Below are 20,086 nucleotides of genomic sequence, written 5' to 3'. Positions count from 1 at the left end.
CATGAGCTGCAAATCATTTTCAGTAAACCAAGTAAACCATGTTAAAGGATGTTTTAACTCAGAGGAAAGAGAGGAGAGGAGACTTGCTGCAGGAGTTATAATCAAGGATGCACAGATGTGTCCAGAAACTTTTGCTTCACAACCCTGGTACACATCTTCTGCTTGCTTGGTCACAATTTCTGTTTTAAATATATCAATAAAACACCAACAGATAGTTTGAGTCTGTCCTGCCTCCTTCCTGCTCTCCTCACACAACTGTGAAAGACTGAACACAAACTCTCTAAACCCTTAAACCGATTTCATACTGTCAGCGTTCAACAATTGTGATAATAGTTTGTGTTTCTGATGTTTAACTGTCCGTTATTATAAAGTCAAACCTCATGAGCTCTGCTGCTGTTGTAGCCACACTCTCACCAAAACACTTTCAGTTCTCAGAAACGTCTTCAGTTCAACAATGAGGAAGAGGAGCGTCTCAGACCTGCTTTATGTTCTGTAGCTGCAGCTGTGTAATCAAATGATCTATTAGACATCAAAAGTCCAACTGTGGTGGCGGAGGTGTTTGACCCTTCAACAGAACCTTGTTATGTGCTTTCATTTTCTTACATTTTAAAGAAAGAGAAGCTGCATTAATAGAAACATTTATCTTAAACTTCACACACTCAACTTCCTCAGTCGTCTGTTTATTTTCAGGGAGTGAAACACATGAAGCTTAAGTTCAGCCTTCACGAGTACAATGAGGAAGACTTATAATCACACTTCTGTCTACTTCCTGGGTGTTTAGTGGCCAGAGCTTTTCATCACTTCCACTTTCGAACACTGTCCAGCTGATTGCTGACATCACTGGTCAAGTCCAATCGTCTTTCTCCCGGCCTTCTTCAAGACAATCAGCCTCCACTTCATGTACTTTAAATCTCCCTGCTCATCTTTCAATCTCCCTTCCAGACATGTTACTCAGCGCTCCATCCAATTCTCCATCTTAACCACCACCATGTCTGGACTGTGGGGGGTCCTGCCTAAATTCTTTCATCAGCTGGAATCCAATCAGCCGTGAAGGCCATCAGAGTCCAATCACCAAATAGCTTGACTGGATTCTGTTTATCAGTTAATCATCTTCAATTCATCCTAACAATCAGTATTTAAATCACTGTCAGTCTGTCACAAATGCTCTGTGGGAATAGACACAAAGTGCACCTGCTGAATGTGATTTCTCATTACAATAAATTATGTTTATAAAAATCATGAATTTCAGACACATGAAAAGCTGACATACTCAACCTATGAAACATTATCATCAGCAAAAATAACAACTGGATCCCTAAAGCTGTGATGAGGAAGTGACATCTCACTGATGACAGGAAGTACAAACAGTCTTACAGAGTCATCAGTTCAGAGGGTGTGACAGTCGAGATCAAGAACAAGAAAGAAGTGAGACAGAGAAGCACGATGGATGAATTCAGATGGATTCAAATGTTTTCATGTCTGATGCTCATGATTCAGATCGCAGGTAAGAATACAGGAAACACTTAAATAGCAGTCAAACTAAATATTGTTCATATTATTACAGTCAACAACCTTTACAGTAAATAAGAGAGCTGAGCATGCTCTGTTTATGAACTTGTGTCTAAAATATCTTCACTCTAACTGTAAAAGTGCTGTATTCTAATGTCTATCATATTTCTCTTCAATCTTCTCAACAGTATCTGTAACTGAAGCCTCCATGTTTATTAAAGTTGGAGATGACGTCACTCTGCCCTGTGTGAATGTGATAGATGAGCAGAATAACTGTGATGGGACTACGTAGAGCTGATCACACTTGGACAGATTGGTGAACAAGCTAAAACTAAATCAGACAGACTGAGTTACAGTGAACTGTTCTCTGCTCATAAAGAAGCTCACAGTCGGGGATGTTGGTTGTTATTATTGTCGACAATACAAATTAGACAAAATACAATCTACACATACTCTGGTTCATCAGTCTTTGGTTGATCTCTCTGTTATTACCTGTGAGTATTTACATCAAAATATTTTCAGTTCAAATCTTTTCTGTCATGGTCCTGGGCCATGAGGGCCCAGTATTCTTAGTTCCTTGTATTTTTGTATTTCGTTCCTTATTTAGGCCATGTTTTCTGAGTTGCCCTGTTGTGTTGTTCCCTAAGTGTTTTCCCTTCATGGCTTTTACCCCCTGTGTGCCCCTCTGTGTATCTGTGAGCCCTCGTCTCTCCTTATGTTTTATTCCATGTTTCCCCTGCCCATTATGTCTAAGTTCTCCCCGTGCTCTCTCTCCCCCCTGTGTGCCCTCTATGTATTTATGAGCCCTCGTCTCCCTTTGTGGTTGTTTCATGTTTCCCCAGCCCGTTATGTCTGTGTTTTCCCCGTGCTCTCTCTCCTCCTGTCTGAACCTCTGTGCCTGTACATGTCATGTTCAGTTCACCCCGCCCTGTCTCGTTATGATTATCAGTGTCACCTGTGTTCCCCGTGTGTGCCCACTTTCCTCGTTTACCCTCTGTGTATTTCTGTCTGAGTCTCCCTCTGTTCGGCGTCGCGTTCTCCCTCATGCCGTGTGTGGTTCTCCCCGTGTCTTCCGGTATATGTTACTTTAGCTTTTCCCAGTTTAGTGTAGTTTTGCATTGCTTTTGTATCATCGTTATTGTTTATCACCTGTCAGCAATAAAGCTGCATTTTGAGTTTATCCCCCGTGTCTGTGAGTTTGCAATTTGGGTCCTCATCCTGCCTGCCACACGGCCGAATCATGACATTTTCAGGACATAAAATGCTCAATAATCATACTGAAACTGATTAAGATAACTTGACTAATTTCCGCTCTGTTTGTCTCACTTTGTTACATTATGTTCACCAGTGACTGAACATAAGGACACTGATACGGTGACGTTAAGCTGCTCTGTGCTGACATATGAACAGTGTCATCACACAGTGAAGTGGCTGCTTGAAGGTCGAGATGTGGACAAAGAGAACAAAGAAATAGTGACTTCACAGACTCACTGCGCTGCCACTGTGTCTTTTCTGAAGAATAATTATTTATACTCATCACGTCATAAAATATTGAAATGTGAAGTGACTGACACTAACACAAGAAGAGTGCAGCTGTTTACTTTCGACCGTCAGCCATCAGGTGAGGAAACAGGTGAGATCAGGATCAGCTGTTAATATAAGTAAAATCACATCAAACATTTACTTAAATATTTCAAGTGTGAAAGTAGAATATTGTTTCTCATGTTTACATCAGATGAGAAACATGAAAAACTTTTGTGCTTTTACTTTTTCATTTATTCAGGTGACACAAAAACAACAAAGAATCCAGCCAGAAAAACTGAAATAAGCACAAAATCAGAAACAACCCCAACAATGAAGAGTCCTTCAAAAGCAGGACTGAAGATTAAGCTGGTTGCATAAATATCTGTTTATTTTAAATTTATTTGAGCTTTTGAAATGATATGCAAATGAAAACTCACTTTAACTTTGTATATAAATACTTTTAAATACAAATCATATCACAGAAATTTGCACATTTATTAATAAAATGCTGTTACATTTTTAAAAGAAAGGAATTTACACGGAACAGAAAACTGCAACCAAATAATTTTAATAATCACATTTTTTGTGTTTGACAGATTTTTTGTTTCTTTGAGGTTCATTGTTGTCTCTGTGGGATTAGCAGCGCTTTTAATAACTGCTGCAACAGTCAATATAAGGACAAGACATAAAGGTACATTTAAGATTGAATGATTTTGAATTTTAAAACAAAACTGAAATTGACTTTCTTCTCTCATTTTAGGGAACAAAACTCAGATGGATGAAACCACAGTAAGTACAAATCTCAATAATCCTAAGGTTGTTATTCTGATCTTGTTATTTGATATTGTCATTGACCCATAACTGTGGATGATGATGTAGAAGTGTCTTTGGATAATGGGATTAAATAAACATGAACCAGCTGTCCCTCTCTGAGGGAGTGTTAACAAAAACAAAACTGCCTTCACAGAGACAGTTTTCATCCAGATATAACTGGACTGTGTCTGTTTTCCAGGGACTGAGTTTAAACCCTGCAGAGACTCAGTCTGCTCCTCAAACCAGCTGGGACTCGGTGTGATCACACACTTCACCCAGAGTTTAGACTACTTGTCAAAGTGTGCTCTGTAAATACAAATGTGTGTGACTCACTGTGAGAGCAGACGAGAGATAAGAAAGTTGGACAATGCAAAAATGTGTTTTAGTGCAACTGCAATTTTGTATTTACAGCTCACTTGTTTCAAAATTCCATTTTTTGAATAAATTGTTTGGATGATTGATGTTTGTTTTTTTTAAATAGCCTCATATTTAAATTTGTTTATTGATCTGAAACTTTCACATGTGAAAAACATACAAAAAAAGGAAATAAGGAAGAAGCCAAAGACTTTTTCACTCCACTGTAAATCAAGTAGTTGTAATCTTGAAGGAAGATTTCATGAATGCTGTTTCAGGGTGAAGAGAGTGTCCGTCATTATCACGAGTTTGAAGCTGGAAATCAAATGGATTATGTTGAAAGTTTTCAGTTTGTCGGCCCCGAAGGAAAAGACTATTTGTGGAGTAAGATGGATAAAGATGGAAATGTGCTAAACAGTGAAAAGAGTGTGTTGGGAAGATGGAACGAGTACTCTGAGGACCTGATGAATGTAAAAAATGAGAGAAAGAGGAGGATGAATGGTCAGTTAAAAGTGTCCAATGTTGGGGAAGTCCTGACGTGAAGGGAGCTTAGGAGCAGTTACAGCAAAGGCAGCATTAATCTGTTTATCAAACATTAGATTAGAGTAAAAAAAAACACTCCTAGGTTCCTTGCAAAGGTTTTTATTATTATTATTATGAATTCCTAAAGGGCCAAAGTCACAGCGGTCACAGGGACCAAACACAATCACCTCTGTTTTCTGTTCATTTAGGTTAAGGAAGTTAAAAGCCATCCATGCCATCCTCAACATCCTCCAAACAATCTAGCAAACCCTTCAGACGACTCACAGATTCACGTTTCAGTGGCAGGTAAATCTGTGAGTTGTCTGCATAGCAATGGAATGAGATCCCATGTTTTTCAAAAAATTGAACCCATGGGGAGCATATAAATAGAAAAGAGAACTGGACCAAGATTGGACTCCTTGAGGACCCCACAAGAAAGTGAGGCTTCTGAGGACGATGTTTCCCCCAATCTAACAGAAAAACTTTGGTTGGACAGGTAAGATTTAAACCACTCCAAAGCAGTCCCTTTGATTCTGACACAGTGCTCAAGCCGAGCGATAAGAATCCCATCAAATGCAGCACTGAGGTCTAACAGTATTAAAATGGCAAAATCTCCCAAGTCAGAAAAGTTAAAAGGTCATTAAAAACTTTTACAAGAGCAGTTTCAGTGTTGTGGTGCGTTTTTAAAACCAGACTGAAATACTTCACTAATGCCATTTTTATCTAGAAAGGTCTGGAGCTGAAGAAGGACAACTTTCTTTAGGAATGTCTGGACTGACAACCAAACATATCAAGCTTCTGTGTTTGAGCCAGAGACTGCACTTGTGGGTGAACAATACAAACATTTTATATTTCTTATATCAGTAATGTAACTTGCAACAAAACGTTCTGGGAAGCTTAAACTTAGTTTCAGAATAATTAAATCTGAGACTTTGTTTTATTGAAAAGGTTAATAAAGTTTGAAATTGTATCAAAAATAAAACAAATTATTAAATAACACCGGCTACAATATTGGTAACATATGTGTGTTGTTCAACAGAACTTTTTCCCAGGCTTTTGTTTATATGCTCAGTCGAAAACCACTTTAACATAATTTTCAGCATAATTACTATTTTTTGTGACTATTCAGTACTTGAGTATAATTTATTGAATTATTTAGTAATAAATATGAAGTAAAAAGTTTTGATCACAAATGGGATTTTTCCAAAACTAAGCTTGCTTAATAGTTCTGAACTGTTACTGTAAAGTTTATAATAAAGTCATAATAACCTGATATTTAGAATCTCCATATATCATTTCCTTTATGCTTATATGTTGTCAAACAATGGCAGTAAGAAACATAGTGTTAAAATAGCTCTATATAGCATTATCTAATCTTGAGAAGAGGTCAAAGGTCAGTTATGGGGTCTTGCTATATGCTATGAGACAAACATAGCACAGTTGTAAGTATCATAGTTTCTAGGCTCTAAGGCTTTGTCAGTTTAATAGTGAGCTTTACAAGATTGATTTTCGTGCTAAAAGCTGGCACAGAACTAAGTTCGCTTATGACCACTAGAGCTGGAAACAACCTCAAGCAATCCTAAGGCTAATCAGCACGGCTAGCATTGTTAAATGTTGTCATTGCTAACATATAGCTGTTTAACAGCATAGTGAGTAGCGAGAACGCTAAGTTATTGTTAGCTTTTAAAAGAAAAATGTTGGCAACCGTAACCATGGCCTGCGGAGGGTATATAAATGCTGCACAAGGTTCCATTCGTCCCTTTACACTTGCTATTGGACTTGTTTTGACCTGCTCCAACCTCAGCCTGTGGAAAGTGAAGGATATAAAAAAAACAACAACAGCAATAGAATAATATTAAACACAAAGTGAACCCGTCTTCCTTCATTAAATAGGTTCTTTTAGATGTTAAGGAGGAATTGACTTAACCAGGCTGGCGGAGAATGAAGACAACCGGACACCTGCAGCAGATGGGGAATCAGTGAACTTTTATTGAGACAGAGACAACCTCTCAACACAGCTCACATCAGGAGATTCCCAAGATTTGCTGTGAGGATAGGTGTATATTCTCTAAAACTTACAGGAGGGGGTTGTGAGGAAAGTGCTGCATTAGCAGAAAAACAACTCCATAAAAGGAAATCGGCCTTGGGTGTTCTAGCCTCTTCGCTTGCAGATATCTTCCACCTGCAGGATGAGGCGATCGCTTCTTATCGCTCTCAAGGCCAAAGTCGTGAGCACATTTTTATTACACAGTTGCACAGTAACTTTAAAGCTGAACAATATTTAAAGCTGAATAATGTTTGATCAGATTATATTTTCTTCAAATCCCCCTTTTGACCCATCTTAAATGGGTCAACACACAAAAATAAGTAACATTCAAAGGAACACAGAGACGTGTCGAAGCCTGGCTCGAAAAACTCCTCGGGTCTTATCATTTGTCTTTGTCTGTCATTGCAGATGAGGAGAAAAGAGTCCAGGCACCACCCTGCCCAGGGGTCGGCTGCAAGCAGTCTCGGTTCCCGACGAAAGCAGTAACAGCTGTCCTGCACACAAGGATACACGAGTCAGTGCAACCAGGGTAGTGACACAAAATTAACAGTTCCTGTAACCCAGCAACCAAAAAGCATAAGTAATGATAAAAATGTGGAGAGTACAGAGTATACTATAATAATGAGAGATATAAACGTGAAAATGTGAAAGAATAAATCAACCGTAAAATAAACCCAGAACGGTAACTGCTAAGGACATTCAAAAGTGAATATGGTAAAACGTGAGGAAGGGGTGTGGAAAAAAAAAAAAACAATTTATATCCAGTGGTGGGAGTACACATTCGCTCAGGCTTAAGTCCGGAGACCCTGAGAACATCGCTTAACCCTCACAACCCGACCAGACACAGTTCAACCAGATATATCCTTCAAGAGGAAGTGGGTGAGGGAAACAATTAATAACAAACCTAATACAAAACACCACAGAGAAACAACCATTCTAGAAGAATTTAAACAAGAGAAAGACGATAATGGTCGTCACCCTCACGATCAGAGTTTTCATCATCCGTTGGCGAGGAGGTGGGAAGTTGACTAGCCAATAAAGGCATCTGCCGGGCGAGATCCTTATCCTCAGGAGTGAGAGCTGTAACAATCAGTCTCTGGAAGAGGGATCGAATGCATGGAATACAACAGCAACCGCAGGTGACTAGGACAGCAACAAAAACTGAGATGGAAACTAGGATGGAAGCTACAAGGGCCTTATATTTGCCAAACATGTTAAGCCAAGAGTCCCACAGGGCAGTATCAACGCCCGAGTGTTCCTTCATTTTAACAGTAAGAGCTGTGAGGCCAGTAATAGCTTTAGTGAGGGAACCATCAGGAGCTGTGTTATTGGGGATATAGGTACAGCACTCCTGACCAAAAAGGCTGCAGACTCCGCCTCTTTCTGCGAGGAGAAAATCCGTTGCGACCCTGTTTTGGAAAGCCATTAGGGAAGTGGCAGATAACTGTGCATGCACAGCTTCAAAACCATCTCGAGTGTAATTAGCTAACAGTTGCACATTAAAGTGAATGTAGTTAATTCTGTCTACATTCGCATTTATTTCAACCATCCAAAGTATCGAGGCCCATCCTGCTTTCACCTGGTCTCGCAGTTTATATTCATCGGGGACCCCACGGGGTATACCTACAGCATCAATATAGGTTGGATTATGAGCTGAACCTGGGATTAGAGAACGTTTAGAGCGGCGTTCAGAGGAGGATGGGAGGCCAACTTCGTGTACTTCTATAGAGAGATCTACTGGAGTGACTAAAACAGGTAAAATAAGAGTTATGAGAGCGCAAAGACCTGACGCATCCCGAGGGAAACCATCATATAACTTGTTTTTGCCACACCACCACCACAAATCAGCCCTAGCCGTAGGTCGGAAGTTTGGTTTCATAACCGTCATCTCAGTGCACCAAGAAGAGTTCAAGCTACCTAGTTTTACTGCATTGCCAGTCAGGTTAATACAAGTGAAATTGTTCACAGCTACATCTGAAGAAAAGAAAGGTGGTTTATTAGAGACCGAGCGTTGAGTTTTAGGAAAGTGGTTTTCCAGATATGAGCAATGACCTCGTTTTGTATTGTTCATAAGATGCAGGAGGCATGCACTATTGACTGGCGCCGGTACAACTCTTAAAGTGGGGCGGGCTCCCATACATACTATGCAGTCGGAAGCCGTCTTGTCAGCAGCTTGTTCAGCTAGTAGTAACCAGTTGTTTGTTGCTCCAGAAATACCGGTTAGAATTTGGAAGAGGTCATCTTTAGACATTTTATTTGTGTCTACAATGCGTATTCGGCCGTTTCTCCCCCCGTTTGTATATGTCACCGGAGGGCCATTAAAGGTGGGGTTATCATCTTTAACTACAGAGCTTGGAGCTGCACCAACGCTAGGGCATATTTCCATTTGCCAATACAGGGCGGTGCGATCAGTCCAAGGGGCAAGTATAAATTGTTGACAGGAGGTCAAGGCCAGATCCTTTAGGGTAAAAATTAAGCCTGAAAGATCCGGTTTTTTTGCTATTCTGAGCATATTTTGGTTTCTCCAGTGCAAAGCCTGACCCCTGGAGTGCTTGGACCAATCGAGGTCCGTTTCTGACACTAAACTGGACCACTTCCACTGATGCCAACCTCCCAGGGTTATATACCACACTGAGGAGGAGAGATGTACTGCAAGGTTAAAAAGATCCCCCCCTTGGTCTTTGGTGACGGGAGTGACTGGGAAGCTAGCGAAATCTATTTCGACTACCCAACTTTTATTGTTGGGGACACAGAGAGTAATCATTCTAGTCGTGCTTGGGGTACAGGAGGTACCCGTGTCTCGTTTCTTTCTAACTGGATCGGGCGTGGGCAAAACTGGAGAGGAAGTGGTGGGCAAGACCCTAGGGGCTACATTTGTCAGATTGGGACTGTCAGAAAGGGGCGAAGCTTTTGAACTTGAAGGTGTCAGAAGTGTCGGGGGCCCTTCACAGATCAGGATTATGCCAATGGGAATGAGACCCAGGGCCAGGAAGCAAACAAAGACGCAACATCTTTGCCTGCCTGTCATTTCAGGGGGAAAGGGCCAAGACATGTTTACTTAGCTTGGATGTCTTCTAATAGAGGATGATGGGGCAGAGAAAGGTGGTCCAGTTCCCCCCACCTCGCCAAGGGCGTGTTCTAGGAGTTAAAGAGCAACAAAAAGTATCAGTGACACAACTTTAAATGAGCTTTCAGCGGTTAAAACTATTGCAATGTAAAATGTAAATCTTAAAAACTCAAGCCAATATAAAAGCAAAGTCATAAAAGATGTTAAAAATAGAAAAATAAAAATGTTTAGTTCAGTATGAAGAACACCCCCTTTTGTAGCCAGCCGGCTTGTAGGTTGAGTTTTGGCTCCCTCAAGTGGTTGGTGATGCTGTTGCAGCTCCTTCTGACAGGTCCTTCTGCACCTCTCTCAAGGTTCTTCCTGGTTCGGTGGCAGCAGCGCACTGTGTGTAATGAAACCAGGTGTCACCTTTCCCTTCGAGCCTGACAGCGTGGGAGGTCCGCTCTGTTATGCGGTAAGGGCCTGTCCAGCGAGGCTCAGCCCACTTTCTCTTTGTGACTTTCAGGAGGACGTAGTCCATTCCAGGTGTAGCCGCCTCTTTCAGCTCTTGCTGGTTTCTTTCAGCGACCTGTGAGGAATACTGGGCAACAAAACTGCGGAGCATGTTATAATATGTCCTCGGATCGAGGTCTGAATCAGCTTCATCCGACATTAACAGGCGAGAGGAGGGGCCAGGAAAAGGCCTGCCATGCTCCAACTCAAATGGAGTGTAACCAGAGGTTTGATTTACTGAGCATCTTATGGACATTAATGCAAGAGGCAATGCCTTAACCCAATCTAATTTGGTCTGTGCACAGATTTTAGCCAATTTAGTTTTTAGAGTTTGATTCATCCTTTCCACTTTCCCCTGGGACTGGGGGTGGTAAACTGAGCCAAACTTATGTTTCAAACCTAATGCGGCTTCAACCCTCTGCAGATCGTGGTTCCTGAAATGTGAACCATTGTCCGACCTTATGACCTCGGGAAACCCATGCTGTGGTATATAATGATTAATCAGACACTTCACCACAGTTCTACTGTTTTCACTTGCTGTCGGCCAGGCTTCTGGCCAACCTGAAAATGCATCCACAGCCACCAGCAGGTACCTGTAACTACCTACTCTGTCCACCATGTCTGTGTAATCAATGATTATTTCTTTCCCTGGGCAAAGTGGGATGGGGAAGTACCCTGCTGTTGGCTTGAAGGCGGGCTTGATTCCAAATTGGTTGCACTCCTTACAGGTTTTAACCATGTATTTTGTCATGTCTTTTAGATAAGGGTGCCACCAGGCGGCTAAGTTCCTCATCATTTGTGCAGGTCCCACATGCCCCACTCCATGTGCCTCTTCCATTGCTGTCTGTCTGACCCCTGGCGGTAGAATGGGCCTTCCATCTGGGCCACGCCAAACATCTGTGTTTGTGGCCCCTCTTGTTACCCATAATGATTTTTCCTGGGGGCTGGCTTTGTCCTGTAACTCTCTGATTGTGGCTAGGCCTAGTTGTATGGGTGGTCTTTCTGGAGGGGGTGTGGCTTCTGGGTCCATTACCATAATCAGGGAGGGTAAGTAACCAGCTGTCTGCTTAGCTACTAAGTCGGCCTGTTTGTTACCTAATGCCACTAAGTCCAATCCGGCACTGTGTCCTTTGCATTTTACCACTGCCACCTTAACAGGTAACAACAGTGCTTCCGCTAATTCCCTCATTTCTATCTCATGTTTAATAGGCTTTCCGCTGGCTGTCAAAAAACCAGCTCTTAGCCACTGCTTGAGCTCCACATGCACTGCTCCCACAGCATAAGCTGAATCACTGTATATATTCACTTTCTGTCCCTTTCCCATCCTTAAGGCTTCAATCACCGCTCTCAGTTCAGCTCTCTGTGCAGACTGTTGTCCTGTCAACTGCTCTGCTTTCACTGTTTTCCATCTCATGTCTGTCTGTTCCACTATTGCCCATGCAGCCTTCAACATTCCACTTTCAGTTCTGAAACAACATCCATCTGTGAACCAATCTTTTTCTGCATCCATTAGAGGTTCTGCCTGCAAATCTGGCCTGATTTTCTCCTGTACCTGCACAACCTCTTCACACATATGTGGTTCCCCCGATCCCATGTGATCAGCCATGTTTATGCCTTCATGTGAGTAGGTGATGTGTGGTGCTTCCAAAATGGTACTGAGGCGTCTCTGCCTGAGTGAAGTGAGTGTGAAGGCCTGTGAGGAGACGTAGGCCACCACACTGTGTGATGTCAAAATTTTTAGTGGGTGGTTCATCACTATGTGTGCTGTTTTCTGAATGATTTTTGCAAGTCCAGAAACGTGTTGTGTGCACGGTGGGTGGCGTTTTTCAGTGTTGTCAAGCATTACGCTTACATATGTCAACACTTTTCTCTCTCCCCCTTTTTTCTGGAACAGGATACCATTGATATGGGTTCCAGTTCCAGAAACATCAAGATGAAAAGGCAAAGCATAATCTGGCACAGCAAGGTCAGAGGCGACAGAAAGCTGTTGTTTTAACTTTATAAACGCCTGTTCTGTTTCTGTAGTCCATGAGAGGGGAGCAGAGAGGTTTCTCATGCCTTGTTCATTTACCAAAGCGCGCAAAGGGGAAGTAAGGCCAACATAGTCTGGGACATAGGTCCTGCTGTAACCAGTCAGGCCCAAAAATGACAACATGTCTTTTACAGTTAGAGGTTTTGGATGGTGCAAAATGGAGTTCCTGTGTTCTGGGGACAAGGAAATACCGGACTGTGAGACCATGCGGCCTAGAAAAGAAACCTGTTTTCTTGCAATCTGTAGTTTGTTTTTGCTCACTTTAAAACCTGTGTTGGCCAGGTGGTGAAGTACCACTCTGGTGGCCTCCAAGCAGATGTCAGCCGTGGGGGCAGACAGCAAAAGGTCATCCACATATTGTATTAACATACAGTCAGATGGTAGTGGGGTGGTTTGTAAAAGTTCTTTCAAACACTGATTAAACAGTCCTGGGGAGAGGGCAAATCCCTGTGGTAAGCGAGTGTAACGCCATTGTCGGCCTCTAAATGTAAATGAGAAAATGTCACGCAGTGACTCACGAAGTGGGAGGCAGAAAAAGGCATTAGCCAAGTCAATGCAGGTGAACCAGGCATGAGATGGTGGGAGGTTGGTCAAGGCAACATAAGGATTAGGCACAGGCAAAGTAGGAGTGCCAAGTAAGGCATTAATCCTTCTCAAATCATGTGCCATTCTGAACTTCCCCGTGCCTTTTTTCTCAACGGGTAGGATGGGCGTGTTCCACTTAGAGCAGGAGGGCTCCAAGACACCGGCAGTGACCAAACCAGAAATTGTTTCTGCAATCCCAGCCTCAGCCTCCGGTCTGTGTGGGTACTGAGGCTGCCACAAAGGGGTAGCAGATGACAGTTGAAAAGAGACTGGCTCCACATCAACTAAACCTACATCTGTGGGTCCATGGGACCACAAACAATCTGGAAGAGAGTCGAGTAAAGGCGCAGCATCACAGTGGTCTGTGTGTTCTCTGCCATGTGACCCGCTGACCACTCTATGTTGCAGTGTTGAGGAATTAAAGCAATCATTTAAAATTTGGTATGTGTTGGTAGATGGAGAAAACAAAACCTGTGGGAGTTTTGTAGGTGTCCAGTCAGTGGCCGCAAGGGAACGTTTAACCATTCCACCCAGCTCCTTAGCCTGGTGTCCAGGATGTAAGGCCAGTGACACATGGGGAGCTGCCTCATCAGACATCATGTACCACTGTAATTGATCTGTTGTAAAAGTAACCGCTGCTGCCACTCCCTCCGGTGCCGCAAAAATGCACGACATGTTCAGAGACCAAGCCCGCCCCTCACACTGCTCTTGGAACATGTGCTGGTACCAGGTGGTGTCATGCCTGTCATAAAACAGTGTAACATGAGGTGGGTCAGGGGGAGGGACATAAGGATGTAGAAGTGAGAGCCACGGCCGCCATTGCTGAAAAGCAGTACAAACTCCTGGTTCAGCAGGTGTTTCAACTTCCAATAATGCCCAGTAGATGTCAGCAGAGTCCGTCAAACAGGAGGAGGGTTGCAGCAGAAACTGACCACCTCCCTCTGGCCCATCAGAGCAGGGAAGTACAACCCCAGTAGGGAGAGTCACAGTTAGGCCTTGTGAAGAGCAGAGTATTGTGGCTCCTAATTTAATCAACAAGTCTCTTCCCAGTAAATTCACAGGCGCCTGTTTTGAACAAACATAGCTGTGTAACAAGGTCTGATCTCCAACCTTTGTGGGTAGGGGCACGGTGTAAGGCAGAGTTTTAGGTTCCCCAGATATGCCCACCACTGTAATCACTCTGTCAGTAAGTCTTTCACGAGCAACATCCTTAATGGTGGAGTACGTAGCTCCAGTGTCCACTAAAAAGCTGCTTCTTCTTCTATCTACAGTTATGGACAGCATAGGGTCCGCCGTTGTCCCTTCACTGTCCTGGGCAGTCTGTGGGGTGTCCTATAGCTGGGGACCACCCTCGTAGTACTCCCACCCCATCACAGGCATCTGTGGGGCCGGGGGCACCACAGCACCACGAGGTCCACCTCTGTGGCCAGGATGCTGATAGGGCCCACCACGGGCTCCCCTGCCTCTTCCAGCAGCCGGGTTCAAAGGGCACGCTTTAGCCCAGTGTCCAGGTTGTCCACACCGGAAACAAACATACATCTGGCCTCCCCTACCACCTCCCATCTGACCCCTTCCCCTGAAACCACCTCTGTTTCCTCCAAATGGGGAACCTCTCTGCCCATAAGGGGCCGGGGAGTGATAAGCACCATACTGGGGGGGCTGTGGATCAGTTGGCCATGGGTTCGGATACAAATCAGGGGCAACTGGACCAGGAGGGGGAGCCGCAGCGGCCACAAGCTGCTTTTTAGGCTTGTCACCTTTTCCACCCAGGTCGTTTTTAGCTTTCTGCAGCTGAACCTTCAACAGTTGCAACTGTAAATCTTCGACGCTCTCCGCTTTATCATCAGACTTAATCTGCACTTTGTTAAGATTAAAAATCAAATGTTTCTTCCAGATTGCAAAGTCACAGTCCTGCAAATCAGGATTATCCTCCATTTTCTGGCTTACTGACTCCGGAATGCCCCTCAGCACCGCCCTTCTAAACCACATGCTCTGTGAACAAGTCCTACTGGGGTGATGACCTGTATGGTTCACCCAGTCTTCAACAGCCTGATTTAGATAATGGGTGGGATTTTGCTTTCCCTCCCATTTAAATTTCTGTAAGGTGCCTTGATTTTTGGGTGGGAATTGTTTGCGCAGGGCCGGTCCAATAAACCTCAAGGCCTGCATTAGTGGCACCTCGTTCTCATGCATGGTAGTACCCGCATTTTGTTCCAGGTCCGCTGCCTGAGATCGGGATGTGCACCTAGTTATAATAGCTCTAAAATCTCCCAGTGCGAGGTCCTGTCCAGCTGTGTATTTATCCAAACCAGCCAACCAGGCATTCCCTCCCTCCATTATGTCAGGGAGTTTGTCCACTAGGGCCTGGACATCTCCGAATGAATAAGGTTGATACACTGGTGTACGTTGCGCTTTAGTCTGGACCAGGGGAAACATGCCTGGAGGCTGAGGCACAGGGCCCTTAGATCTAGTCTGATATCCTAAACTGGGAGAGGTAGGGAGGGGTGTATTGTTAAGGTCACTGAGTTCATCATCAGTATCCTCAGTTTCTTCCCCGCCTGGTGGGTTAGCAGTGTCAGCAAAAACGTGGGCTAAACTCATCTGTGTTTCCGGATCCTGACGGCCCACCAAAGACATGGTAACTGTGACATTTGGTGAAGTGCCAGGCTCAGTTTTTGCAGTAGCGGTCAGATCTCCCTTAACAGCGACAGGAGTGCTGGCAAAGGGGTTGGACCGGGAAAGAGGGGCTGACGCAACACGATTATTCACCTGGACCACTGACCTATGTTCATTTAAGCAGCTGCGTAATGCTGCTTCTAGATCAGTTAATTGTTGTTCAGTGGGTTCCTGTCTGTTCATTCGAACCGCAAATGGTGCGCTCGCAAATGGGTCAGTTAGGCCCTCAGATCCGGTTCCAAAACAATGGGACATAGAAGAGGGGGCTCTACTACTAGCTGAGGATGTCGCCGACAGAGAGGAGCTTCCTGGGCAAAAATGCTTGGTATCTATGGGAGTTGGAGCTACGGGCGGTTCTTCTCCAATAGTCATTATTCCACCAGAGATATTAAGTACCGGATATATGCCTGCTGAGGGAGGAGTTGAGGCAGAATAGGGAGGTGGCTGAGACCTATTTTTCTTCATGTGTGGTTTTGCAGTTTCCCATAAACACACCCAGTGATTAAATTTAGCTTTGCGGCCTGCGTGCTTATCTGCTTCCTTTCTGTGTCTCACCCCGCTCATCACACCTGCACCTGCTGCTGCTGAGTTGGCTTCTTCCTCTTTCTCTTTTGCCTGCATAGCCTTATTCTGCCAAATTATTCCCCAATTACCACTACTCCCCTCGTCCTTTCCCTTTTCTTTCATTAACCTTTCAGCTGTTTTCCTCAATGACTCTTTCTGCTTTTTTGCTTCTTTAGGCTGGTGTGTGGAGTTGATGACTGTCTCAACACATGTTAATTGTTCTCCCAATGTGCTAAGAATAACACCGGGACCCCAACCATCATCATTAGTTTCTCGATCTAATTCTCCATCCATTTTACTGTCAATGGAGGAGTGTTCTTTTATTGATTTTAAAGGAGAATTTGGGCCAGCTGGGTTTCTGCCTCTGTTAGGCACTAACAGCTGGGGCGCTGCTTTAAAGGTGAGTCAGCACTGAAATATCCCTTCAGGTGTTACCAAGCTTCTACCAAACCGGAGTCTGGCGGGTAACCTTGCCTAGAGCTTCCTGATAGGGGTGCTAGTTGGTTGTCACCTTGTTCACACGTCTCATTCACACTTCATACATTACCTGCAGTCACTCATTACCCTCCTTATGTATGTAATAAATGTGTAAAAAAAAAATTCTATGTGTGGTGTATTATTTTAACCAAAAGAGGAACCTAGTTCCTTTAATTGTGTAATCTGTGAACAACGGAGAACCAAACTGTCCTGCCCAGTGTTCCACAGCAAGCATTCAGCGTGTATTTATGTGTGTCCAATATCAAACAGAACATCAAAACATTTAAAACACTAAAATCATCGGGGTTTTAAGAAGAGATCCGTTTTCTCCTATTGATCAAAGGGACCCCTCCTTTGGACTCCAACCAGTACTTCTCCTTTTTAAGTTTTAGAGGATCTTTTCTAATAAAGTCCTCTGGGCCTTCCTAACCCTTCTGTAGTTTAGAGAATATTACTAAAAAATATTCTCAAGGCCTTTAACCTTTTAATTTGTTTAGAAAGGCGTTACTAATAAACCCTTTCAAGGTCCCAGACCTGCACTGAGGTATTTATCCGACACCGGAGAGCAACCCGTCGGCTGCAACCGTGGTCAGACCTCAGTTCACTCTTATCTTTATTCACTTATTCACTTATCTCTTATTCACTTATTTCTTATTCTCAACAAGCCTTAAGTAAGCCAGACAATTTTGGTTATGAATTACTAGGAGTTTGGACACTAAGTATTTTTATAATGTTCAATATAGCAGAAATAAAAGGTCTGCTTACCTTGTTTTTGTGTGCACACAGCTTTTGTCCAAACTCCGTTCACTCAGACCACTGCCGATGTCCTCCCATCCGTTCCAGTTGCCCTGGAGCGGATCCTGTTCCGTGACGCCAATTGAAGGATATAAAAAAAACAACAACAGCAATAGAATAATATTAAACACAAAGTGAACCCGTCTTCCTTCATTAAATAGGTTCTTTTAGATGTTAAGGAGGAATTGACTTAACCAGGCTGGCGGAGAATGAAGACAACCGGACACCTGCAGCAGATGGGGAATCAGTGAACTTTTATTGAGACAGAGACAACCTCTCAACACAGCTCACATCAGGAGATTCCCAAGATTTGCTGTGAGGATAGGTGTATATTCTCTAAAACTTACAGGAGGGGGTTGTGAGGAAAGTGCTGCATTAGCAGAAAAACAACTCCATAAAAGGAAATCGGCCTTGGGTGTTCTAGCCTCTTCGCTTGCAGATATCTTCCACCTGCAGGATGAGGCGATCGCTTCTTATCGCTCTCAAGGCCAAAGTCGTGAGCACATTTTTATTACACAGTTGCACAGTAACTTTAAAGCTGAACAATATTTAAAGCTGAATAATGTTTGATCAGATTATATTTTCTTCAAAAGTTAAGTTTTCGGGAAAATATTTACTGAAAGCGGATTTGACTTGCTCGCCACAACAAGTACTTCATCTTTGGATTGTTTGTACTTGTTTTTCATACAGCAAAGCCTGAAGATGGCTCGTCGTGGACTCGACAGCCCCCTGGACTTCGCTGCAGGTACTTTTAACATTTCTTCAGTTATTTTAAGAGCTACTAAATGACTGTAATAATTTAATAAGTTCCAGTGTGAATATCAAGTTTTAATGTTATCAAAATATGCTTATTCCAATATTTTTCCCCGTAAATTGTTTGTATGCTTTAAATTTTCCGGGAGAGGTGTAGAAATTATTAACGACTGGTGTATGAATTTGAAAAAAAAGGTGTTACTTTGATTTGAAGGCTTCAAATTTGACACTTTTTTAATGATTTGGTTAAAAATAGCTTAACGGACTAAAATTTGTAAAATGCCCCAAAATCAGTCTCTGTGGTAACAGCATCTTCAGCATGTCATGACGTCAGAACACACAGGTGTAAACACACCAGATCCCGGTCCCCTCCTAACATCCTGTTCTTCTTGGATCAAAGGCTTTATTGAAATAAACTATAACTTTTCCCCTGCTACAAAACATGATAATAAAAAATAACAAAAATAAATGAATATAAAAAAGAATATGAAAACAGTAATCATAGTACAGTAGTAATAATGGTATCCTTATGTTATGCCACTACTATATCTTATTATATAGCAGTTAATGATGTGAACTTAGTTGACTTAGCTGTTTTTTGCTTGCATGAACAAGTAGAAGTGTCATTCAGTCTGACATAAATGTAGCCTAAAATGCTTTTCTCTCATCGTCTGCTCAAACTAACAGATGTAGCTCTGTTCCTTTAGCACTTGATGTTTATTACATTCTTAATGTTATTTTAAACTTGTTTCCTCACAGGTCGTCTCGACTACGTGGTTGAGCGTCCTGCAGAAGAAGGCCTTCCAGAGGTCATCAGGATCCTGGATGACTCTGATACCGAGCGTGTCAGTGAAGGTGAGTATGGTGAGTATATCCCTCTCCCATCCTCACCCTCTTCTCCTGAAGCACAGGATCCTGATGACAGTGAAGAGGAAGGTGAGTACCCTCCCTACATACCTGAGGACGTCGAAGAGGTGAGTGAAGACACTGACAATTCCTCTGACTGGAACAACTCAGAAGAGTGGGCAGATTGGCCTAGTGACGACTCGGGGTATGACACCATGGATGAGAGAGCTGATTCCCCTCTCATCCAGGAGCTCCCTCCAGAGCCGTTTTGGCACGATTGGCAACATCCTATTGCTCCAGGTGCTGCCCCGTTCGCCATGCCGCCTTTCGGCCAGGCCAACGCCCCACTCTTCCCGGTTGGTGATCCTTTAGCTTCTCCTGCTTCCTCTGCTCCTCCCTCAGCTGCTTCCTCTCCTGCTCCCTTAGCTGCTTCCTCCCCTGCTCCCTCAGCTCCTTCCTCTCCTGCTCCTTCTTCCGCTACTCTCTCAGCTTCTCCTTCAACCTCAGCTCTCACCTCCTCAGCAAAGAGAAGCGGAGACGACACCTGCACTGATGAGGTAAGTGCAAAGAGGTGCAAGGTAAGTGATGACACGTTTTATGGCCCTTCAACATCCTCGGGTTCTGTTGGTGTCAGACGCTTCTGGGAAAGGCCTTTTAACCTTTCACTTGATGACAGCGACTCTGACTAGATTATGTTAGAACTTGTTTTTAAGCTTTAAATGTTTAAGTTGGCCTTTGCAGTGTTTGTAAATGACTAACATTTTTTTCTCAAGCTCTAGCTCACCATGCAGGACAAAGGTAAGTCCGTACTTAATGTCAACACAAATAAGTAGAAAAGGTTTAAAATGATGTCGTGAACTGACTGTAGTCTCTTGTTTTTACATAAGGTATAGCCTGTGGCTCAGGGATCAGAGGTAAGGTAAAAACACATAACAGAAGAAAAGTAAAGTGAACAACTCTGTGATCTGTGAATTCATGCTTTTCTCTTTGTCTTTTTGTCTTCAGGTGCTTTACACTTGTCCTCTCCCAG

At 43.3% G+C, this 20,086-nt stretch overlaps 2 protein-coding genes, 1 long non-coding RNA gene and 1 pseudogene across 3 annotated transcripts; 2 read left to right on the top strand and 2 right to left on the bottom strand.

The window, feature by feature from the left end:
• Positions 1-1,248: 1,248 nt before the first annotated feature.
• LOC146707703 (uncharacterized) lies at positions 1,249-4,526 on the top strand (annotated as a pseudogene).
• A 2,160-nt stretch (positions 4,527-6,686) lies between these two features.
• On the bottom strand, positions 6,687-18,048 carry LOC146707701 (uncharacterized). Its single transcript, XR_014920866.1, has 2 exons — positions 17,428-18,048; positions 6,687-7,263 (listed from the first exon to the last, which is right to left on the bottom strand). It is a non-coding gene; the product is annotated as an uncharacterized LOC146707701 (long non-coding RNA).
• LOC146707702 (uncharacterized) lies at positions 14,278-17,295 on the bottom strand. Its single transcript, XM_085459198.1, has one exon. It carries the CDS (start codon positions 16,477-16,479, stop codon positions 14,278-14,280), a length of 2,202 nt encoding a protein of 733 aa, XP_085315324.1. The 5' UTR covers positions 16,480-17,295.
• A 4-nt stretch (positions 18,049-18,052) lies between the features above and the next one.
• On the top strand, positions 18,053-19,750 carry LOC146707700 (uncharacterized). The gene is made up of 2 exons (XM_085459200.1): positions 18,053-18,202; positions 18,970-19,750. The coding sequence occupies exons 1-2, from the start codon at positions 18,160-18,162 to the stop codon at positions 19,743-19,745; spliced, it is 819 nt and encodes a 272-aa protein (XP_085315326.1). The 5' UTR covers positions 18,053-18,159; the 3' UTR covers positions 19,746-19,750.
• Positions 19,751-20,086: the final 336 nt, after the last annotated feature.

This window comes from Copadichromis virginalis, linkage group LG6 (assembly GCF_057382275.1).
Source record: "Copadichromis virginalis isolate Kocher_CV1m ecotype Utaka linkage group LG6, C_Virginalis_male_GT1.1, whole genome shotgun sequence".
Lineage (NCBI taxonomy): Eukaryota > Metazoa > Chordata > Actinopteri > Cichliformes > Cichlidae > Copadichromis > Copadichromis virginalis.
This window is presented reverse-complemented; position numbering and strand designations above follow the sequence as displayed.